This window comes from Sus scrofa, chromosome 3 (genome assembly GCF_054392235.1).
Source record: "Sus scrofa isolate SSC_HxYL_T2T_F1_AM1 chromosome 3, Sscrofa_HxYL_maternal_Yorkshire_Landrace_v2.0, whole genome shotgun sequence".
Classification (NCBI taxonomy): domain Eukaryota; kingdom Metazoa; phylum Chordata; class Mammalia; order Artiodactyla; family Suidae; genus Sus; species Sus scrofa.
In genome coordinates, this window is record NC_139385.1 from 107,092,135 (window position 1) to 107,113,642 (window position 21,508).

The window sequence follows — 21,508 nt, forward strand, 5'->3', positions numbered from 1 at the left end:
AGCAACATGGTTGGAACTAGAGAATCTCAACCTGACTGAAGTAAGTCAGAAAGAGAAAGACAAATACCATACAATATCACTTATATCTGGAATCTAATATATGGCACAAATGAACCTTTCCACAGAAAAGAAAATCATGGACCTGAAGAATAGACCTGTGGTTGCCAAGGGGCAGGGGGAGGGAGTGGGATGGATTGGAAGCTTGGGGTTAATAGATGCAGACTATTGCTTTTGGAATGGATTGGCAATGAGATCCTGCTGTGCAGCACTGGGAACTATGTCTAGTCACTTATGATGGAGCATGATAATGTGTGAAAAAAGAATGTATACATGTATATGTAACTGGGTCACCATACTTTATGGTAGAAAAAAAAAGAAATACAAAGGATTATAAGAGACTGCAACATGCAACTATATGCCAATAAAATGGAAAACCTAGACGAAATGGACAAATTCTAAAAGTGCAATCTTCCAAGACAAAATAGAAAAGATGAATGGACCAATCACAAGTACTGAAATTGAAACTGTGATTAAAAAACTTCCAACAAACAGAAGTCCAAAAGACCAGATGGCTTCACAGGTGAATTCTATGAAACATTTAGAGAAGCGCTATCTGAAACTGTTCCAAAAAATTGTAGAGGAAGGAACACTACGAAACTCAATCTCTGAGGCCACAATTACCATGATACCAGAAAGAGACAAAGATACCACAAAAAAAAAAAAAAAAAAAATTACAGGCCAATTTCACTGATGAAAATAGATATAAAAATCCCCAACAAAATACCTAGCAAACTGAATCCAACAATATATTAAAAGGATTGTACATCATGATCATGTGGGATTTATCCCAGGGATGCAAAGATTCTTCAATATCTGCAGATCAATCAGTGTAATACACTGCAATAACAAACTGAAGAATAAAAACCATATGATCCTCTCAGCAGATGCAGAAAAAGCCTTTGACAAAATCCAACTCCCATTTCTGATGAAAACTCTTCATAAAGTGGGCATAGAGGGAACCTACCTCAACATAATAAAGGCCATTTTTGACAAACTCAGAGCTAACATCAATCTCAATGGTGACAAGCTGAAAGAATTCCTGCTGAGATCAGGAACAAGACAAGATGTCCGCTCTCACCACTATTAATCAACATAGTTTTGGAAGTCCTAGCCATGGCAATCAGTGAATAAAAAGAAATAAAAGGAATCCAAATTGGAAAGGAAGAAGCAAAACTATCACTGTTTGCAGATGACATAATACTGTAGCTAGATAATTCTAAAGACTCTACCAGAAAACTGTTAGAGCTCATCCATGAATCTGGCAAAGTCGCGGGATACAAAATTAATACACAGAAATCGATGGCATTTCTATATACTAACAACAAGAGCTCAGAAAGAGAAATTAGGGAAACAATCCAATTTACCATCACATCAAAAAGAATAAAATACTTAGGAATAAACCTACCTAAAATGACAAAAGACCTGTACTCTGAAAACTATAAGATGCTGATGAAAGAAATCAAAGATGACACAAACATGGAAAGACATGCCATGCTCTTGGACTGAAGAACCAATAATATCAAAATGACTACACTACCCAAGGCAATCTACAGATTCAATGCAATCCCTATCAAATTACCAAGGACATTTTTCGCAGAACTTGAACAAATTTTTTTTTTTTTTGTCTTTTTGCCTTTTCTAGAGCTGCACTAGTGGCATATGAGGTTCCCAGGCTAGGGGCCTACGCCAGAGCCACAGCAATATGGGATCCAAGATGCATCTGCGACCTACACCACAGCCACAGCAATGCAGGATCCAAGCCCCACCTGAGACCTACACCACAGCCACAGCAATATGGAATCTGAGCCATGTCTGTGACCTACACCACAGCTCACGGCAATGCTGGATCCTTAACGCACTGAGCAAGGCCAGAGATTGAACCCACAACCTCATGGTTCCTAGTTGGATTCATTAACCACTGAGTCACGAAGGGAACTCCAGAACAAAATATTTTAAAGTTTGTTTGGAAGCACAAAAGACCCATAATAGCTAAAGACATCCTAAGAAAGAAAAATGGAGCTGAAGGAATCAGGCTCCCTGACTTCAGACTACACTACAAAGAAACAGTCATCAAAACAGTATGGTCCTGGCACAAAAACAGAAATATAGATTAGTGGAACAGATAGAAAGCCCAGAATTAAATCCATGCACCTATGGTCAACTAATATTGATAAAGGAGGCAAGAATATACAGTTGATAAAAGACAGCCCCTTCAATAAGTGGTGCTGGGAAAACTGGACAGCCACATGGAAAAGAAGGAAATTAGAACACTTCTTAACACCATCACAAAAATAAACTCAAAATGGATTAAAGACCTAAATATAAGACCAGATAGTATAAAACTCTTAGAGGAAAACATAGGCCAAGCACTCTGACATAAACCACAGCAACATCTTCTCAGATCCACCTCCTAGAGTAATGACAATAAAAACAAAAATAAACAAATGGGAATTAATTAAACTTAAAAGTTTCTGCACAGCAAAGGAAACCCTAAAGATAACAAGGAGTTCCCATCCTGGTGCAGCCTAAACAAATCCAGCTAGGAACCATGAGGTTGCAGGTTTGATCCCTGGCCTCACTCAGTGGGTTAAGGATCTGGTATTGCTGTGAGCTGTGTTTAGTTCACAGATACTTGGATCCAGCATTGCTGTGGCTGTGGTGTAGGCTGGTGGCTACAGTTCTGATTAGACCCCTAATCTGGGAACCTCCATTTGCTGCGGGTGGGTCCCTAAAAAGACAAAAAGGAAAAAAGAAAACAAAAACAAAAAATTAATACACAGAATGGGAGAAAATATTTGCAAATGAATGGGAAATTAATACACAGAATGGGAGAAAATATTTGCAAATGAAGCAACTGACAAGGGATTAATCTCCAAAATTTATAAACATCTTCTGTAGCTCAATACCAAAAAAACAAACACCCCCATCAAAAAATGGGTAGAAGATCTAAACAGACAATTCTCCAAACAAGACATACAGATGGCCAAAAGACACATGAAAAGTTGTTCTACATCACTAGTTATTAGAGAAATGCCAATCAAAACCACTATGAGGTACCATCTGACACTGGCCAGAATGGCCATCATCAGAAAGTCTACAAACAATAAATGCTGGAGAGGGTGTGGAGAAAAGGGAACTCTCTTACACTGTTGGTGGGAATGTAAACTGGTACAACCACTGCAGAAAACAGTATGGAGATTCCTCAGAAAACTAAAAATGGAATTACCATTTGATCCAGCAATCCCACTCCTGGGCATCTATCCAGAGAAAACCATGACTCGGAAAGATACAAGCACTACAATGTTCACTGCAGCACAATATACAACAGCCAAGACATGGAAACAACCTAATTGTCCACCGACAGGGTGGATAAAGAACACGTGGTACATATATACAATGGAATATTACTCAGCCATGAAAAGGAAAGAAATAACGGCATTTGTAGCAACATGGATGGACCTAGAAATTATCATGCTGAGTGAAGTCAGTCAGACAGGGAGACACCAACATCATATGCTATCACTTACATGTGGAATCTAAAAAAAGGACACAGTGGACTTCTTTGCAGAACAGATACTGACTCACAGACCTTGAAAAACCTATGGTTTCCAAATGAGACAGGTTGAAGGGTGGGGGGATGTGCTGGTGGTTTGGGATGGGAATGCTGTAATTTGTGATGATCTTTGTACAACTATAAAAAATGTAATGAAATTCATTGAGTAATAAAAAATAAAGTATACAATTCTGAAAAAATTAAAAAAAAATAAACCCACAAATATCTTGGAATTCAGCACTTAAGGTAAACAACAGACTGGGCAAAGTCCTAAAGAGAAAAGGCAGTTTTTTGTTTGTTTTAAAAAAATGTTCATTTTGTTTTTGCTTTTTAGGACGGCACCCATGGCATAAGGAGATTCCCAGGCTAGGGGTCGAATTGGAGCTGCAGCTGCCGTCCTACTCCACAGCCACAGAACGAAGGTTCTGAGCTGTGTCTGCAACCTACACCAGAGCTCACGGCAACATCAGATCCTTAATATACTGAGCGAGGCCAGGGATCAAAACCACAACCTCACAGTTACTAGTCGGATTCGTTTCTGCACCACAATGAGAACTCCGAGAAAAGGTAGTTTTTGCAGTGGTTTTTACTTAGTGAAATACAAATTTCCCTTGACAGCTTTTAGTGGGTGTGGCTTTCCTGCAAAATCCCAAGGGAAATGTGTTCTCCACAATCTTCCTTGACTTTGGAGTCAGTAACCACTTACATTAATTTTAGAGAATCCTGCCTTACCTTTTATTTTCCCCAGATGTCTGATGTCTAAAATTTTACCAGGTTACTTACTTTAGCTTAGTAATCATTTTTATTCCCCAGTTGAAAGGCAAATATCCCTATGGAGGAAAGGGGAATTGAAGTCCAACAATATGCTGGCCAACCCCTACTCTTGCCCGCATAGCTACTACCATGCATGACTTAACCCTGGAATCTAGACTGTCTTGTCTGGGTTTTTATCTCATGTGACTGTATTTAGTCCACCATCTTGTTTGGAAATTCCCACAGGACAGGAATTGTATCAAAAGATTTTGTAGAATATTGTTTCACCTAGATCCAGCCCTATCTTAAATCTGTGTTGCACAGACATCAAAAGTAAATGAATGATAAATAGTAAGTTATTGTTGATTATTATGACCTGAACTTGCCTTCCCGAAATCTTGAACTATGTGTTCTTCAGTATTCTTTCAGAACTAGAAATTGTGCAGCATATGTGATTGTAGCTGAGAGTTCTAGATTTTCCGGCACCACTGCAAAAGGCAACATAAGGCTGCAAATTAAGAAAGAAAAAACCTCCTATACCATCTCAGAAATGGATCCTTACGGCCAAGAATATTAGATATAGAAGAAGAGACTTATTAAGGGTAAAGAGTCCTGTTTTCTTCCCCATTGCAAAAATTTGCCAATAAAGTTTATGTCCTCTTTGGGTGAATCTGTACCACCCAAAGAGTCATTTCAATAGCTCGCTCAGCTCTTCTGCATTTAAAAGTCCCTGGAAATGAGTCAGTAGCGTGGAAAGCTGCTCTTTAGTGCCTTCTAAAACAAATACATGGGATTTTCATTCGCTAAATTTTAATCTAGGTTAACAGTAGCCTCATTTCCTTCATTTTACAATCTAATTCCTTCTGTGGCTTAACGTTTAATATACTTGGCAAAAACAAAAACAAAAAAACACCACTACCAAAAACCAAATCATTTTTTATTTCTAATGCAAACTGATTTGAGCAAATACATTCAAGGTAAAGAGAAAGAAGAATTGCTGGGGTGGCCCTTCTAGCTTTTAAGTTGGGTTGGTGAAAAAAACCCAACTTAAGAATTGCTGGGGTGGCCCTTCTAGCTTTTAAGTTGGGTATGGAAGAATTGTCACTGCTGTGGCCTGGGTTTGACCACTGACCTGGGAACTTCTACATGCAATGGGTGCAGTCAAAAAAATTTTTTTTTTCCCATTCTTGCCCAAGAAGGTTAGATAAAGGGGACCTGAATTTGCCTCAAGTAAATTAATTCAGAGAGTATTCACCCTTAACATTTGTGGTGTACCGTATCGGGTAAGGAGTGAGATGGAGGGCTAGGCTGTGGAAATAAACTCATAAAGCATTTGCCCAGTGCACTAGGGAGTTCCTCTGAAAACCAGGTTTACAAGTTAGTGTGCTTGGCAGTGTACCAAGCTGCTTGAAATTACTTTTTTTTCTTTTGTCCTACCTGGTTAAGTGGAGAGCTTTCTTGCGGTTTTTGGTGTTTGAGATTTTCTGCCAGCGTTCAAGAGGTATCCTGTGAGAAGTGTTCTACAAGTAGATGTATTTTTTATGTATTTGTGGGAGGCCGGGAGCGCCCCTCTTTTCCGCCATCTTGACCGGAGCCTCCCCCAAGCTGCCTGAGAGACCAAAGTAAGAGAGTGAGCACTCTGGGCCTCAACCTTCCCTGATCCTCAGAGGCAGAGGGAGGGCTTTCAAGAAGGGATAAAATTTGGCTATTTCCACAAGATTAGAGAAAACCCTTCTCTTTGGAGTAGTTAACACTTAAAACTGACTTTAGAATAAAGTTTGACCATTTTTTAACTTTTCCACTGAAAACTATACATCATACGATAAACACAAACAGTTTTGATTAAACTTAAACTAGAACAGAAGAAAACAAAAACAAACTGTTAAAATAAGGAAAAGAAAAACGAGGAGGCGCCTCAGCCTTTGCAAGCGCCTCCGACCGCACCTCCGCCAGATCCGGGTAAGTGGAACTCGGCTCCCAGCCCTGGGCGGGCCCCATCCCGCGGGCCCCATCCCGCGGGCCCCATCCCACAGCTCCCAGGGAATCCTTGCTCTAGCCCCGCCTCCGCTCAGCTTGGCTCCACCCTGCTCTGGGAGCCCGGCGCCTTTACGGCGAGCCAGGCGGGACTTCCGGCGTTTGAAAAACTTCCGGCGGGAACCGGAAGATGTGTTCGCACACACAGAATCCCGGGCCTCCTGATACTCCGGGCGGGAAGGTGAGCTGAGCGTCCGCCTTGGCGGTGTTCTTTCGGGCTCGCGCGAGCCCGGCGCCTGGGCTCCGGTATTTTTGGGGCCATTTAAAAAGTTCAGAGCTCTCATTTGGGAAATAACATCCCTTTTTAAAGTGAGAAGTTTCATTACATTTTACTGTCTTCAGTTTGTATCGCACACCCTACTCTCTGAAAACCCCTCCCGGTTGCCGCGTGTTAACCTGGCGCGTCTTCTCAGGGAAATTGCAGCTCTCTTAGCGCATAGGGGCAAGACGTGGGAAAGCCCGGTCAAACCTAGATTGTTTTCACCCGTTAAATGATCGGACGTGGGGAGGAAGCGCCCATTTCACTCTCGGATCTTGGCCCTGGCAGGATCAACTTCATCCTCAGCAGTGTGCCTGGAATGTAGGAGGTGCTGAATAACTGTTGAGGAAAAGAATGAATGGGAACTCTCTAGGCAACTTTCCTTGAACCTCCCACTCGACAGCATGTCATTAATATAATGTATGTGCAATGGTGTTCGGGCAACGGCTTGGTTTTAGGGGCTTTGGGTTCTATCTGCCACATGTATCTTCCCTTAGAGTAAAACATTTCATCCCCATTGGATCTCAGGCTTCTCATTCATAAAGATGTAGGACTGTCTGATTTCCGAAGCTCTTTGCAGCTCTAGTGTTTTGTTTTTATTACTTGGTTAGGGATCTGTGGTGACGTTCCAAGCACTTCTGTTGATACCCTTAGGAAAACTTATTTAGGTGCCTCTTAAAAAGTTGTTTCTCTCTGTTCCACTTTAAGTTATCAAATTGTTTTCCCAATTTTAATGTAATATTTGTGTTTGTGGAGTTCTTTCCACTCCCTCCCCACTCCCATTTTCACTTGCCTCCTCTCTTTAGTAACATCATAGCAACCTCCAAGTTACTGATTTTGAATATGCTTATGTGCCCACAGAAAAAAGAGAGCTTGGAAAGGATGGAAAATCTCAAGCTGCTAAGAATAGAAATGTTCTTTTGTACCATCCCTTTTTTAAGAAAGCAATGAGTGCCATGTGTGATGCTGCCTATAGTGATGGGGGAAAATGTATATTCTTCTATAGAGACTATATGTGTATATATATATTCTTATGTTCATTTTTTTTAATATATTTTTTTAATTTTCCCACTGTACAGCAAGGGGGTCAGGTTATCCTTACATGTATACATTACAATTACATTTTTTCCCCCACCCTTTCTTCTGTTGCAACATGAGTATCTAGACATAGTTCTCAATGCTATTCAGCAGGCCCTCCTTGTAAATCTATTCTAAGTTGTGTCTGATAAGCCCAAGCTCCCGATCCCTCCCAGTCCCTCCCCTTCCCATCAGGCAGCCACAAGTCTCTTCTCCAAAGTCCATGATTTTCTTTTCTGAGGAGATGTTCATTTGTGCTGGGTATTAGATTCCAGTTATAAGTGATATCATATGGTATTTGTCTTTGTCTTTCTGGCTCATTTCACTCAGCATGAGATTCTCTAGTTCCATCCATGTTGCTGCAAATGGCATTATGTCATTCTTTTTTATGGCTGAGTAGTATTCCATTGTGTATATATACCACATCTTCCGAATCCACTCATCTGTCGATGGACATTTGGATTGTTTCCATGTCCTGGCTATTGTGAATAGTGCTGCAATGAACATGCAGGTGCACGTGTCTCTTTTAAGTAGAGTTTTGTCCGGATAGATGCCCAAGAGTGGGATTGCGGGGTCATATGGAAGTTCTATGTATAGATTTCTAAGGTATCTCCAAACTGTTCTCCATAGTGGCTGTACCAGTTGACATTCCCACCAGCAGTGCAGGAGGGTTCCCTTTTCTCCACAGCCCCTCCAGCACTTGTTATTTGTGGATTTATTAATGATGGCCATTCTGACTGCTGTGAGGTGGTATCTCATGGTAGTTTTGATTTGCATTTCTCTTATAATCAGCGATGTTGAGCATTTTTTCATGTGTTTGTTGGCCATCTGTATATCTTCTTTGGAGAAATGTCTATTCAGGTCTTTTGCCCATTTTTCCATTGATTGATTGGTTTTTTTGCTATTGGGTTGTATAAGTTGTTTATATATTCTAGAGATTAAGCCCTTGTCAGTTGCATCATTTGAAACTATTTTCTCCCATTCTGTAAGTTGTCTTTTTGTTTTCTTTTGGGTTGTGCAAAAGCTTTTCAGTTTGATGAGGTCCCATGGGTTTATTTTTGCTCTAATTTCTATTGCTTTGGGAGACTGACCTGAGAAAATATTCATGATGTTGATGTCCGAGAGTGTTTTGCCTATGTTTTCTTCTAGGAGTTTGATGGTGTCCTGTCGTATATTTAAGTCTTTCAGCCATTTGGAGTTTATTTTTGTGCATGGTGTGAGGGTGTGTTCTAGTTTCATTGCTTTGCATGTTGCTGTCCAGGTTTCCCAGCAATGCTTGCTGAATAGACTTTCCTTTTCCCATTTTATGTTCTTGCCTCCCTTGTCAAAGATTAATTGACCATAGGTGTCAGGGTTTATTTCCGGATTCTCTATTCTGTTCCATTGGTCTGTCTGTCTGTTTTGATACCAGTACTACACTGTTTTGATGACTGTGGCTTTGTAGTATTTCTTGAAGTCTGGGAGAGTTATGCCTCCTGCTTGGTTTTTGTTTCTCAGGAATGCTTTGGCGATTCTGGGTCTTTCTTATGTTCATTTTAAAAATAGTTATAGATCAGCTATTAAGTCCCAAGCTCTGTGTGATACAGCAATGAATGATACAAATGTGGTTCCCTCATGGCATTTGTCTCCATGAAGTGAACATGGGGGATGCAGGCAATAAACAAGGATAATTACAGATTATGTTATATGGTACTGTATAAAGGAAATAAATAGGGTCCTAGAATAATATTCCTGAGAAACCTTTTTTAGTTCTAAAATATTGAGATCTAAGAGATGAGCAGGAGCCAGCCTATTGATGAGCAGGGGGAATAGTGCTCCAGACATAGGGAACCTGATGTGGGAAAGAATCATGCTGGTTGCAAGGACTGAAAGAATGACTTTGGCTGAGGAGCTACATTGAATGGTAAATGTGGTTAGAAAGGTAGGCAGAGGTCACTTCAAAGTGTCTTTAGAAGGCTTTGATAAAAAAATATGATTTGATTCTAAGTGCAGTATGGAGCAGGAAGTCATTGAATGGTTTTAAAGTATTTTCTAATAGATTGTTTGAATGCCTTTGTGAAGAATGGGTTTTAGGAGCAAGGGTGGAAGCAGGGAAGCCAGTTAAGAGGCTATTATAGTCGTCCAGGTGAAAAGCATTGGGAACTAAAACCTCACTGGAGATCATATAAAGTTAAGGTCCATTTTGGAGGCAGAGTTTATGTGACTTACTAATAGACTGGATGTGGGAGAGAAGAGAAAGATGTGCAGGCTTTAGGTTTAGCAGATGAAACTTTAGAGATGGTGGATGTGTTTAGTATCTTGATTGTGGAGATGAGTATACATATATCAAAATTTATCAAATTTGTACACTTTAAATGAACAGTTTATTGTATGTCAGTTATAACTCAGTGAAGCTGTTAAAAATTTCCCAAGGTTCTAGCTTAGCAAATAACCTTCCATCTTAGGTGAATGGTGGTGCCACTTATAAAGATGGGATAGACTGAGGTTGGAATGAATTTTAGGACAAGGATTCGTTATCAGGATTTTCATTGTGGATTTGCTAAATTTTGGATAACTATGAAGCATCTAAATAGTTTCACAGGCAGGCAGTTTGTCATGTAAATCTAAATCTCACAGGCAGGCAGTTTGTCATGTAAATCTAAATCTCAGAGGTAAGATCTGGGATGGAAGTATTAGGTTTGTTAGTAAGTAGGTGATATAGGTATTTAAAACCATGGAAATGGAAGAAATTTTCATTAATCTAGCAGATCCTATGATAGGAAATAAGGGAACCTGGGAGGAGTGGAGTTGGACAGTTCCCAGGAACATCGGTGGTTAAACTGATACATGCATATCCCTGGGAGTATACGGTTTTTAAGAAAGAATTTCTAGGTCCTTAGCTTCTGTCTATACTCTTTCTAAACTGATCTGCCTGAAATTGGCCTATGTGTTCGTGCATATTCTCCTTTCCCACCTCCTTTTTCAGATTCATGTTTTTTTCCTCCTTGTCAAAGGACAAGTTCACATCTGATTGTTCGATGGTAGCGTTGCTTCCAAGTTGCCTGATAAAGGGGCATTTGGAAATAGTCGTTTTAGGGAAATCTTCTTCAGTGGTTAATTAAAATTTTATGAGCCTGCCAAGGATTTGTTTATCCCTATTTAAAACATTTCTGTTAAGGCTGAGGTGTGAAGTTAGAACTGATGCATGATGGCCTATGTGGGAGTGTTCTGATATCAGGTATATATTGTAGAAAGGGGTGGTAGGAGTGGATGATCTGTTTGGGCTGTTTGTTGGAGTGCTTAGCACCTTCAGCTTTTTATTCTTGCGCTGGTCAGATTCTTCAAGGAAAAGCCTTCTCATTTTCCTTGTTGGAGAGTAAGCATCTGATTGGCAGCTTTTTGGGGAGCCTAGTGGGTGAAGGAGACTGGGAATCTCTGTTCAGCTTTCAATCTTATGGGTCCCATGTCCACAGCTGTATTTGGTGTCCTCTAGTCTAGAGACTGTTTTACTCTCTGCAGAGAAACCTCCAGACTTTTTCCTGGGACAGTTGTTAATAGCATGAGGCAGAGTAGGGCATCTAGAGGTATTCCTTTGCCTCAGACAGCTTAACACCTAGCCCTGTCTCCCTTTACCGTTAGTTCCAAGGTGTCACTTGCTGTGCCCTGTGATTTTTTTTTTTTTTTTTTTTTTGAGGGTACTGTAGAGTAAATTGGTTTGGTTCTGAAATGATCCCATTACTGACTTGGGACTTTAATTTTTATATAGTAAAGTCTGCTAATCTTTTTGGCTTTTGGAATTCTGATTCATGCCTCAGAAAACTTTCCTCTCCCACCTCCACTCAAAATTATGAAAATAACCTTTTTTTTTTTGTAGTATTTTAGTTTTATCTCGTACATTTAAGTCATTAGTCAGTGTGGAATATATTTTAGTTCATAGTGTGATGGCAAGAATTAAACACTTGTTTTCCTCCAGGGGGATAGCTGGTTGTCTTAACACTTACTGAATAATCCATTTCTGCCCTGGTTTAAAATGCCACTCCATCATATGCTGACTTCCTCTGTCTTTGTTCTTGTTTTATTGTGGTAAAATACCAACACAAAAATCACAAGTTATCCATTCCTTTATGATCAGTATCTAGAAGCACTTATTTGAGCAATGATGACCTGCATAAGCATAAAATTACAAAAAGGGAGTGGCGGAAAAGATGGAAGAATAGCCTGTCTACCTCTGGAGATGTTTTCCTTTTGTTCTCCTGGTCCCCTTTGGGTGCTCTCCTGTCCAGTAGTTCTGAATTGAGCTATAGCCCTCGGGAAGATATGCTCCCTTTTGTGACAGCCCCTTTGGTATTTCTGTGAGTTGTTCCTTTCTTCTCTAAGTGCAAGTTACAACCAGAGGCATTATAACATATGACTGGGTTAGGACTTGTTTAAAAGTTTGCAAGCATGTCAGAGTCTAAGGTAGTTTTTATGGTTTGACCTACATTCTTGTAAAGGTAATACAATTTATCCACGAAAGTAAATTTGTTTACTTCCTATATTATATGATATCTTTGGTTATTTGTCTCAGTCTTTTTGAGAGCTGGATCTTTGACTTTGGGAAATACTTTCTAGTGGACTTTGTGATTAATTATTTTATTTAAATATTGTGATCTTTTATTATAAGGGACCAGATTATCTTATTTAGGAATAATCTGGCTATCGATTCAGTCAATCATCATAATTTATTTGACTGTCAACTTTGTAGATGGACCTCTACTACTGCAAGAAGATAAAGAAGAGGGAAAATATTTCTTGTCTTTGAGGTGTAGTTTAATAAAGGACTTTATAATTGGTAAATTATCAAATAATATGTGCAGTATACACAAGCACATGTTTCTAAAAAAATGAAGAATTCCCAGCCTTTGAGAATTTATTGATGGCCCACACTCATCAGGCTTTTGAAACCATTGGAAGGCTGTTAGCTGCCCTTGTAATTGGCAGTCACAGAAGGAGAAACCAATGTTTAGGCTTGTGAATGGTTGACTTTTTTTTTCTTATGGCATTTTCTTGTAGCAGAGCTTTTGGAGTGTTAGTTTTGAATGGCACATCATTTTGTAGACAAAGTAAGTGATCAGTTATTCAAGTGAAACAAAACATGCTGATTTCACGTTTTATTTCTTCTTCCAGATGTCATCATTGCCAAGGAGAGCAAAAGTAAAGGTCCAGACTGTGGTATCTAAAGATGAATTCTCTTCCCTCTCTGAGCTGTAAGCACATTGGTTTTCTATGGGGTGGGAGAATGTATTTTAAGGAAATGCATTCTGTCACTAACTTCTTAAGTCATTTTGAATTTAAGAAGGTTTTGTCTTATTCATTCATGCAACAAATATTTATTGAACTCATGCTGTGTCCTAGGCTTTGTTTAAATGTTGGTGATAAACTGTTGAACAAGAAGAAAGTGACCAACTAAATATATAGCATTTACACTAGAATATAACATCCTAAAAAAAAAAGAATGTAAGATCCATGGTTGCAGGAGAGTTTTTAATATTGCTTTGGAGCACAGTTTCTCAACTTAGCACTATTGAACAGATAATTCTTCGCTATGGGGATTGTCCTTTGCATTGTAGGATGTTTAGTAAGTAACATCTCTTGTCTCTACCCATTAGTTGCCAATAGCATCCCCTCCCCACCCCAGTTTTGACAATCAAAAATGTTTATAGACATTGCTTAAAAATGGGAAACCTCACTATGACTCTGGTGTTAATAAGCCATTTATTACTTAAGGTAATAAATAATTTCCTGTGTCTTGAGTGTATGTATGTTTGTATTGGTTAGGTGAGAGGAGAGTGATTTATCGTATATTGGAGGATATTTCTGGTTGACTCTTGTTTCAATTTTTAGCAATGTCTGTTCATAATCTGTGCTCACATCAGCCCATTTTATATGAAATGCCTTCTAACTTATTTTTTCAAGAAGCATATGTCTCTTTTTTACCTTAACATTCAGCTTCATTTTTCCTAGAAATTTTTCTGTCATTTTACTCCTAGATCATCTGCCTCTGAAGATGACAAGGAGGATAGTGCCTGGGAACCCCAAAAGAAAGTCCCCAGAAGCCGCAAGCCACCTGTTTCCAAGGAATCCAAACCAAAGAGGGCACCGCGGGTGAAGAAGACTCCCCTGCAGAGCAGAGATGGCGTAGAAGATGTGGCTGTCAAGGAGGAACTGGTAGGTGCCTTAGCTGGATAGAGCAAACACTGAAAGGCTGTCCTAACTGGTGATGCTATATTTTTTTTTTTGGCCATGCCCTGTGGCATATGGGAATTTCTTGGGCCAGGGATCAAACTGGCGACACAGCAGCAACCTGAGCCACTGCACTGTCAAGGCTGGATCCTTCACCCTCTGCACCACAAGGGAACTCCTATGTATATTTTTTTTAAAGGAAAAAAGAGATTTCAAATGGAAGGTCTGTCACCTAAGAGACATTCCACATGTTTTCTAGCTGAGTCAAAGCACATGGAGCTTGTTAGAAGATTTCATTTCATTGGTTTGACCTCTTGCTCTGGTGTACTGAACACAATAATTGAAAACCCTATTTTAGGTAGAGCTAGAATTGGTAGCCTCCTAATAATTTTAAAAGCTGTTACTAGCAAACATTGTAGACAAAATTCGTTTCTTTGTCTCTTCCTCTCCATGTTGCTGTAATTTGCCAACCCACTGGCCACTTCATTCACCGAAGACTTTAGCTCCTGCTTCATATCTTCCTCTTTGCTATCTTGTCATTATTCTCAGTGATTTCCCCCTCCATGTGGATGAGCCTTCTAATACCCTCTGTTCCTGGCTCTTTAATCTCCTCACCTCCAGTGACTTTTTTTCTTCTCTGCACCACCCTTCTCATGATCTCAACCTGAATCTTATGACTAGAAACTGCTACTGTTTAGATTTCTTTTTCACGCATCTCACTTTTCCTATTCCCCATCACCTCCCCATTTCCTAGTCTTCCAGCTCCCTTTCCCACATGCTTTCACTGCTAGTTTTGCAAACTTGTCATCCGTGGTTCTCAGCCTGGGAAACTTGAAAGAAAATGCCAGTGCCTTGCTTCTTTTCCAGACCAGTTAAATCTGGAAAGAATTCTGGGAGTGGACCTTGGCACCAGTGGTATTATTTTCTTAAAGCTCCTCAGGTGATTTTTAAATACAGCCAGGGTGATCCACTCCCTAATCCTTTGCCTCCAGGGCTCTGTCACTGTCCATAAGCCCTTTTCTTTTCCTAGTCTAGCCTAGATTACATAATCACTTTTTATTAAATAGTCTCACCATTTTGCACTTCTTTCCTTCATCCTACCTGGCTGAATAGGCCCCAGGGCTGGGTGAGCCATAGCCGCTCATGCCTGCACTGAGCAGCTGACTACTGCTAGAAACAATCTCACCAATGACCTAATTTTCCTTTAGCTTCATAATCTCAGACCTCAAAGTTGCATGAAAAATACTTTTGGCAGACTCATTACTTTTCTCCAGCAGTTTTGTTTTTCTTCCTTTCTTCTCTTTTCTTAAATGTTCTAAATTCTTTTCTCTCACTCAGCTGATGGCATTGCCTTTTATTTATTTGAGAATATATGAAGTTTCTCATTTTCTCATGACCAAGCTATCTATATTTGTGTTCACCTTTTGTCCTATTTCCATGGAGGAAATGTCATTCCTCCTACCAAGTAGTGGTTCACCCCTTGGGCTTAAGATGTCATCCACTGTCACACAAGGTCTCTGTCCCCTCAGTCATCTACTTTCTTTTGTCAACTTTTCTTCCTCAGTTGCTACGGAATATAAAATGTTCTTTTACATCTACTTTTTTTTTTTTTTTTTTTTTGTCTTTTTGCCTTTTCTAGGCTGTTCCCACAGCATATGGAGATTCCCAGGCTAGGGGTTTAATCAGAGCTGTAGCAACCGGCCTATGCCAGAGCCACAGCAACGCGGTATCCTTAACCCACTGAGCAAGGCCAGGGATCGAACCCGAAACCTCATGGTTCCTAGTTGGATTCGTTAAACACTGCGCCAAGACAGGAACTCCTTTTTACATCTACTTTTTAAGAAACCTTCCATTAACTCCATATCCGTCCTCAGTTACCAATCAAGCTCACACAATACAACGCAAGGCAAGGTCAAGGCCAAGGTATGCTAACTGATTAGACTGGTAAAGATACAATGGGCCGCTTTTTTGATATAGGCAGTTTACAACTTTCAGAGATAGCAAAAAACAAAGGAATGGTCGGGTTCTTCCTGGAGTCCTGAGTTTAGTCATAGGCTGTGTATAAACTTTTGGAGAGTCAACATCATTAAAAAAACCTATAAAGGTGAAAGAAAGAAAATGAACTGTGATTATGCAGTGTGTCAGAGACTCATAATAAATATAAGGAGGAAAAATATTGTCATGGCTTATTAAACTTGAGTATGTCACTGAGAATGGCTATAGAATTTTACAGGCTTTAAAAATGGAGATTTCCAGGAGTTCCTGTCGTGGCTCAGTGGTTACTGAATCCAACCAGGAACAATGAGGTTGTAGGTTTGATTCCTGGACTTGCTCAGTGGGTTAAGGATCCGGCGGGCATTGCTGTGAGGTGTGGTGTAGGTTGTAGATGCGGCTCAGATCCCGCGTTGCTGTGGCTCTGGCGTAGGCCGGTGGCTACAGCTCCGATTGGACCCCTAGCCTGGAACCTCCATATGCCACGGGAAGCGGCCGTGGAAAAGGCAAAAAGACAAAAAAAAAAAAAAAAAAAAAAGGAGATTTCCATATGTTTTTGATGTGTGTTTTGATCTAAATGTGTTTCACTCTTATCAAAATTTTTGGTCTTTGGACTCCTTTACACTCAGTAAGGACCCCAAGGAACTTTTGCTTATGTGGGTTTTATCTGTAGATATTTACTGTATTAGAAATTAAAAATGAGAAAATATCAATCAGTTCTAAAATAATGTAAACCTATTACATGTTAATGCAATTAACACATTTTAATGAAAAATAAGTATATATTTTTTCCCAAACAGCAGCAAAAAATTAGAAGAGTGATATTATTATGCATTTTTGCAAATGTCTTTAATGTCTGATTTCCTAGAAGATAATTGAAATGAAAAAGAAATCCCAGTCTTCACATAGTTCTGCATTTGGAAAAGGGAGGGGTGTTTTAATAGGCTTTTCAGAATTATTTACTACTATACCAAAACTCAGTAAGTGGTAATTTCTAAAAGGTTTATTTCATTGCTGACTCTATAACCATACTGTATTAAGTTAAAATCCATGTTCTGTGTTATACGGAAAATGCTGGTTCACTGATTTACCTCGAGACAACCATGGAATGTCTGTATGCTGTGCCTGCAGCAGAAGTGCTTGATGTGTACGTTTGGGCATTATGTACATTTCAGGACAGAATATGAAAAAAGTATGTTCTCAAGTATTGGAATTTAAAAAATTAAAAACTTTTACTGCTTCATTCTTAAGTGAAATTGACCTTGTTTTATTGCAAGTGTGTATCAGTGAAGGGGACAGCAGTTGCATGGTGCTACTGTCTTGGTTTTTACTACCATTGCTCTTGCATTATTATGAATATGGTGACCTTGCAGGCCCCTGAAAGGGTCTTAGGGGTCTGAGAGCAACTCTGAGAAACACTAGATCAATTTTGTCTGAAGACTCCAGAGAAGATACTTTGAAGTGTCTAATTTATGATTTTGGCTTTTCTTGTTTTCCTCTTACTGTAAACTACCTACCTTTAGTTATTGTACTTTTTCTTTATGTCTTCATCTACTTCCTTTTCCCTCTCCTGGGAGGTGGTTTAGGTGTGGTGGCTGTGGTAACGATGGTGGTATTAGCAGATATTTGATTGCTTACCATTAGCTAGGCAACATGCTCAACTTTGCTTGTGTGATCTTAATTTTCACAGCAAGCCCTTGAGGCAGGTGCTGTAATTATCTTGGCTGTATGGAGGAGAAAACCAAGGCGGGAAATGTTCAGTGACTTGCTCATGGATCACACATAGTAAGCGATAGAACTGGGTTTCTAAGTCAGGAACATGAATTTGTCAGCATTTCAGGAACCGATATGCCGCAGGGGTGTTTTTACATCAGCCATGCTCATTAGAGTGATGCATAAAACCAGAGTGCTGATTTAATAATGAATGGTTTGATGTCACCATCATAAGGAGTTAAATTCTTATGACTAGCACTGTCTCTTGTCGGAGGCTGAGGTAAGTAGGGAATGAAATAATAATCAGAAATTTACTTGATGAGCCGGAGCTTAGAGTAGGAGAATTAGATAAATCTATTCATTTGGGTTTATTGAAGGCCTACTGTGGTGGAGGCGCTATGCAGGTCACAATGAGAACTGAATGTTTTAACTGCACGAGTCTAAGGTAGTCTGATGTATCCTTCTCACAAGAGGGCTTTCTTACCATTGAGACCAGATTACTCAGAATCTGTTTACTAAGCTTTCCTATTCTGTGTGTTACTTAGAATGCCGATCATAATTTGCTTTGTATAGTCTTCCTTTTTCTGTTTCTTTAGGGCTGATCACTCTGTACAATTGACACATGCTTTCTTTAGTTAAGTCAGTTAAATTTGATCAGGTTATTATTACTCTTATGGACTTAGATGGGCATTCTATTTTTATATCTCTGTTCTTTCCCATTATGCACCAATTAAAAATGTAGGAGTTCCCATTGTGGCTCAGCAGTAATGAATCTGACTAGTATCTATGAGGATGCAGGTTCAATCCCTGGCCTAGTTCAGTGGGTTAAGGCTCTGGTGTTGCCATGAGCTGCAGTGTAGGTCACAGACACGGCTCAGATCAGGTGTTGCTGTGGCTGTGGCAGCTGCAGTTCCAGTCGACCCCTTGCCTGGGAACTTCTGTATGCTGAGGGTATAGCCCTAAAAAGGAAAAAAAAAAATTAATGATGAGAAAGCTATTTAGTGTATATCGTCTCCAGGTTAGCTGGTGATGGGTGGGCATTAGGTTGGGACAGGTGGTACTATTATAGTTTCCAGTATTTTCAGTGGTCACTAATTCCGAAAAAATATCCGATAGGAGAGAAAATTGAATACTGACTGAAATTTAGTTGGGGAGCAGTTCTTTTGTTTGAGTTTGTGACACCTGCTTCACTTAAGAAATTAAAAACAGACTACCTTGCAAAATTGTGAACTCCATGGGGCAGGCAGGGTCTGTATCTTATTTACCGTTCTGGTCTCAAAATGAGTGCCAGATGCTGTTGCTTCACACCTGAGCTGTCACCTTGGGGAAGGGACAGGTGGTGCAGAGAATAACCCCTGGACATCTGTGCTTACTGCCATGCAGACTCCTATGAAGGAGCAATGCCTGGTACTGCCCTGCTGTCCTGCCATGTTTTCTTGTCTTTCTGCATAAACTGGTGGCAGAAAACTTCACAAAACTCAGCTGAAGCCTGTTACTCTTCTCTCCTTAAAGGGTTGCAGAAGTTCTTTGGGCCAAGGATCAAACCCACACCACAACTATAACCAGAGCCACAGCAGTGATAATGCCATATCCTAACATGCTGAGACACGGGGGAACTCCTTAAAGGGTTAGCTTTTGATTGCAAGTTTTAAATCTTAGTTTTTCTGCCAGGTATAACCGAATCCTTTACTCATTTAAAAAAAAAAATATGCCTTTCATTTCTAGATGGTTGTAGATTCACATGCAGTTGTAAAAAATAATGCAGGATCTCATGTACCCTTTATCCAATCTCCCACTATGTTACCATCTTGCAAAGCTGTAGTTAAGTATCACAACCAGGATGTTGACATTGATAAAATCCATTGATCTTATTTCGATTTCTCCACAGTTTTATTTGTATTCATTTGTATGTGTGTATGTGTATATTTAGTTTTATGCAATTCTACCATATATGTAGGTCTGTGTATCCACCGCACAGAATAGTTCCATCACTACAAGGGTACCTAGTATTACCCTTTTATAGCCATACCCACCTCCCTCCCAACCCCCATCCCCATCTCTGACCCCCCTAGTAACCACTAATTTTTTTAGGAATGTTATATAAATATAATCATAGAGTATGTAACTTTTGATTGACTCTTCCCCTCTACTCAACTTAATTTCTTTGAGATTCTTCCAAATTATTGTGTGTGTAAATAACTCGTGACTTTTCGTTGCCGAATGATATTCCAGGGCCATTGGTTTTTATCTTCTAATTCTCATGTACTCTCTTTGTGGTTTAATAGAATAGCTCCGTGGCTATTGCTGATGTTGACATGGAGGACAGAAAAAATAAATTGGATACTGTGCAGGCTCTGAAAACAGCACGGATGAAACGGAAAAATTCAACTCAGTCACCTTCAGCTAGGAGGACCAAAAAGCTGAAAGCTGATAAAGACATCAGCAAAGCCAGCAGCTTAGAGAGTGGGAGTAACAGCACAGAGACACCATCCACAAGCACCACGTGGGAAGGCGGGTCCAAAAAGGAGGAGAAGGAAGATGACGTTACCTGCGGCCAGCCCCCTTTGAAGAAAGTGAAGACAGAAACGTGTCCTCAGGGGCAGCCTGTCAGGTTTCCGGCAAATGCCAGCAGCATTAAGGAGGAGGTGGAAATGAACTGGGACATAGTCCAGGTATGCAAGGCCTCTTTCTGTCACTTCAGTTCCTTTGATTCCTTTCTTTCTAACTGGGATGGGCTTGGGAAGGGCTGGGAGTTTTTGGTTCCCTTTTCACTTTTGCCAATGGTTTCTGGAGGCTTTGGCCACTGGTTCTTGTCCTGGGTACATTTTTTTTTTTTTTTTTTTGGTCTTTTTGCCATTTCTTGGGTCGCTCCCGCAGCATATGGAGGTTCCCAGACTAGGGGTCGAATTGGAGCTGTAGCCGCTGGCCTACGCCAGAGCCACAGCAACGCAGGATCTGAGCCATGTCTGCAACCTACACCACAGCTCACGGCAACACCGGATCCTTAACCCACTGAGCAAGGCCAGAGATCGAACCCACAACCTCATGGTGCCTAGTCAGATTCGTTAACCACTGCGCCATGACGGGAACTCCCTGGGTACATTTTTTGGTACGACAGCTTATGCTCATCAGTTCTTCAGCTAAAAGCTGTGGCCTCGGAAGGTAGCTCTCTGCATGACTGTATGGACAGATTGCACCAACACATCGGGCCCTTCTAATTTCCTTGTTAAGTTTTTACTTTTCCCTTGGACTGTGTGTCCCCATAAAAGCAGTGCAGGTGATTAGGCCATTGGCCATTAGTACATCTAGTTAACTCTTAGTATAATGTTATAATAGACTATGAACAAGGTCTAGTAATTTCTTAAAGGAAAATTCTATCCAAATTCCAACTTAGGCTGCCATAATTATCTCTCTTACTGGCATCAGATTTCTCCCGGTTTCTTTGGCTGGCTCTGGGGATGGTAGAGAAGACAGGAATAGTGCCTCTTCAGTGGTGATTCTCAACCTTTTGTCTGCCCCAGCACACACTGGGAATGTTTCAGACTTAATCATAGCAGCACCCCTCACGGTGGATAGCAGTACCCTCACTCCTTGTAGTCTGTCCCGTGGTGATCCTGATGTGTACTCCTTCCTCTGCTGTGAATTACTGCTCTAGAGCCTAGTCCCTCTGCTGGGTAATACTCATTCTCAGTCTGGAACCGTCTCTGTGTTACTTTTTCTTCAGAGGAGCTTCTTTTTACCCATGCTGCCTTTTCTGTTCCCTGTTAGTTGAACATTGCCAGTAATTTTTAATTACGCTTTTTCTTCTCTTTTACTCATTAAGGAATAGAATGTTCCCTTATAGCTTTCTTTTCATTCTTGTTCCT

General features: G+C 40.2%; 1 protein-coding gene and 2 long non-coding RNA genes across 9 annotated transcripts in view; 2 read left to right on the plus strand and 1 right to left on the minus strand.

Moving 5' to 3' along the window:
- The window catches only part of LOC146404834 (uncharacterized), a 44,861-nt gene extending 38,420 nt beyond the window's left edge, over positions 1 to 6,441 (minus strand). Inside the window, exons 1-2 of the long non-coding RNA XR_014842023.1 lie at positions 6,311 to 6,441; positions 5,804 to 5,975 (exon numbers count right to left, since the gene is read on the minus strand). This is a non-coding gene — a long non-coding RNA (uncharacterized LOC146404834). The remainder of the gene's footprint in view (positions 1 to 5,803; positions 5,976 to 6,310) is intronic.
- Positions 1 to 21,508, plus strand: part of LOC146404833 (uncharacterized) — a 1,439,763-nt gene that overhangs the window by 140,347 nt on the left and 1,277,908 nt on the right. The window lies entirely within an intron of this gene.
- Positions 6,516 to 21,508, plus strand: part of SRBD1 (S1 RNA binding domain 1) — a 226,402-nt gene continuing 211,409 nt past the window's right edge. For all 7 annotated transcript variants that reach the window (XR_014842007.1, XM_021087562.2, XM_021087563.2 and 4 more), the window contains exons 1-4: positions 6,516 to 6,581; positions 12,882 to 12,961; positions 13,745 to 13,922; positions 19,928 to 20,314. Coding sequence is in view for 6 of the 7 variants with exons in the window: in XM_021087562.2 (XP_020943221.2) it covers positions 6,531 to 6,581; positions 12,882 to 12,961; positions 13,745 to 13,922; positions 19,928 to 20,314 (696 nt within the window). In the remaining variant the exon portion in view is untranslated. The remainder of the gene's footprint in view (positions 6,582 to 12,881; positions 12,962 to 13,744; positions 13,923 to 19,927; positions 20,315 to 21,508) is intronic.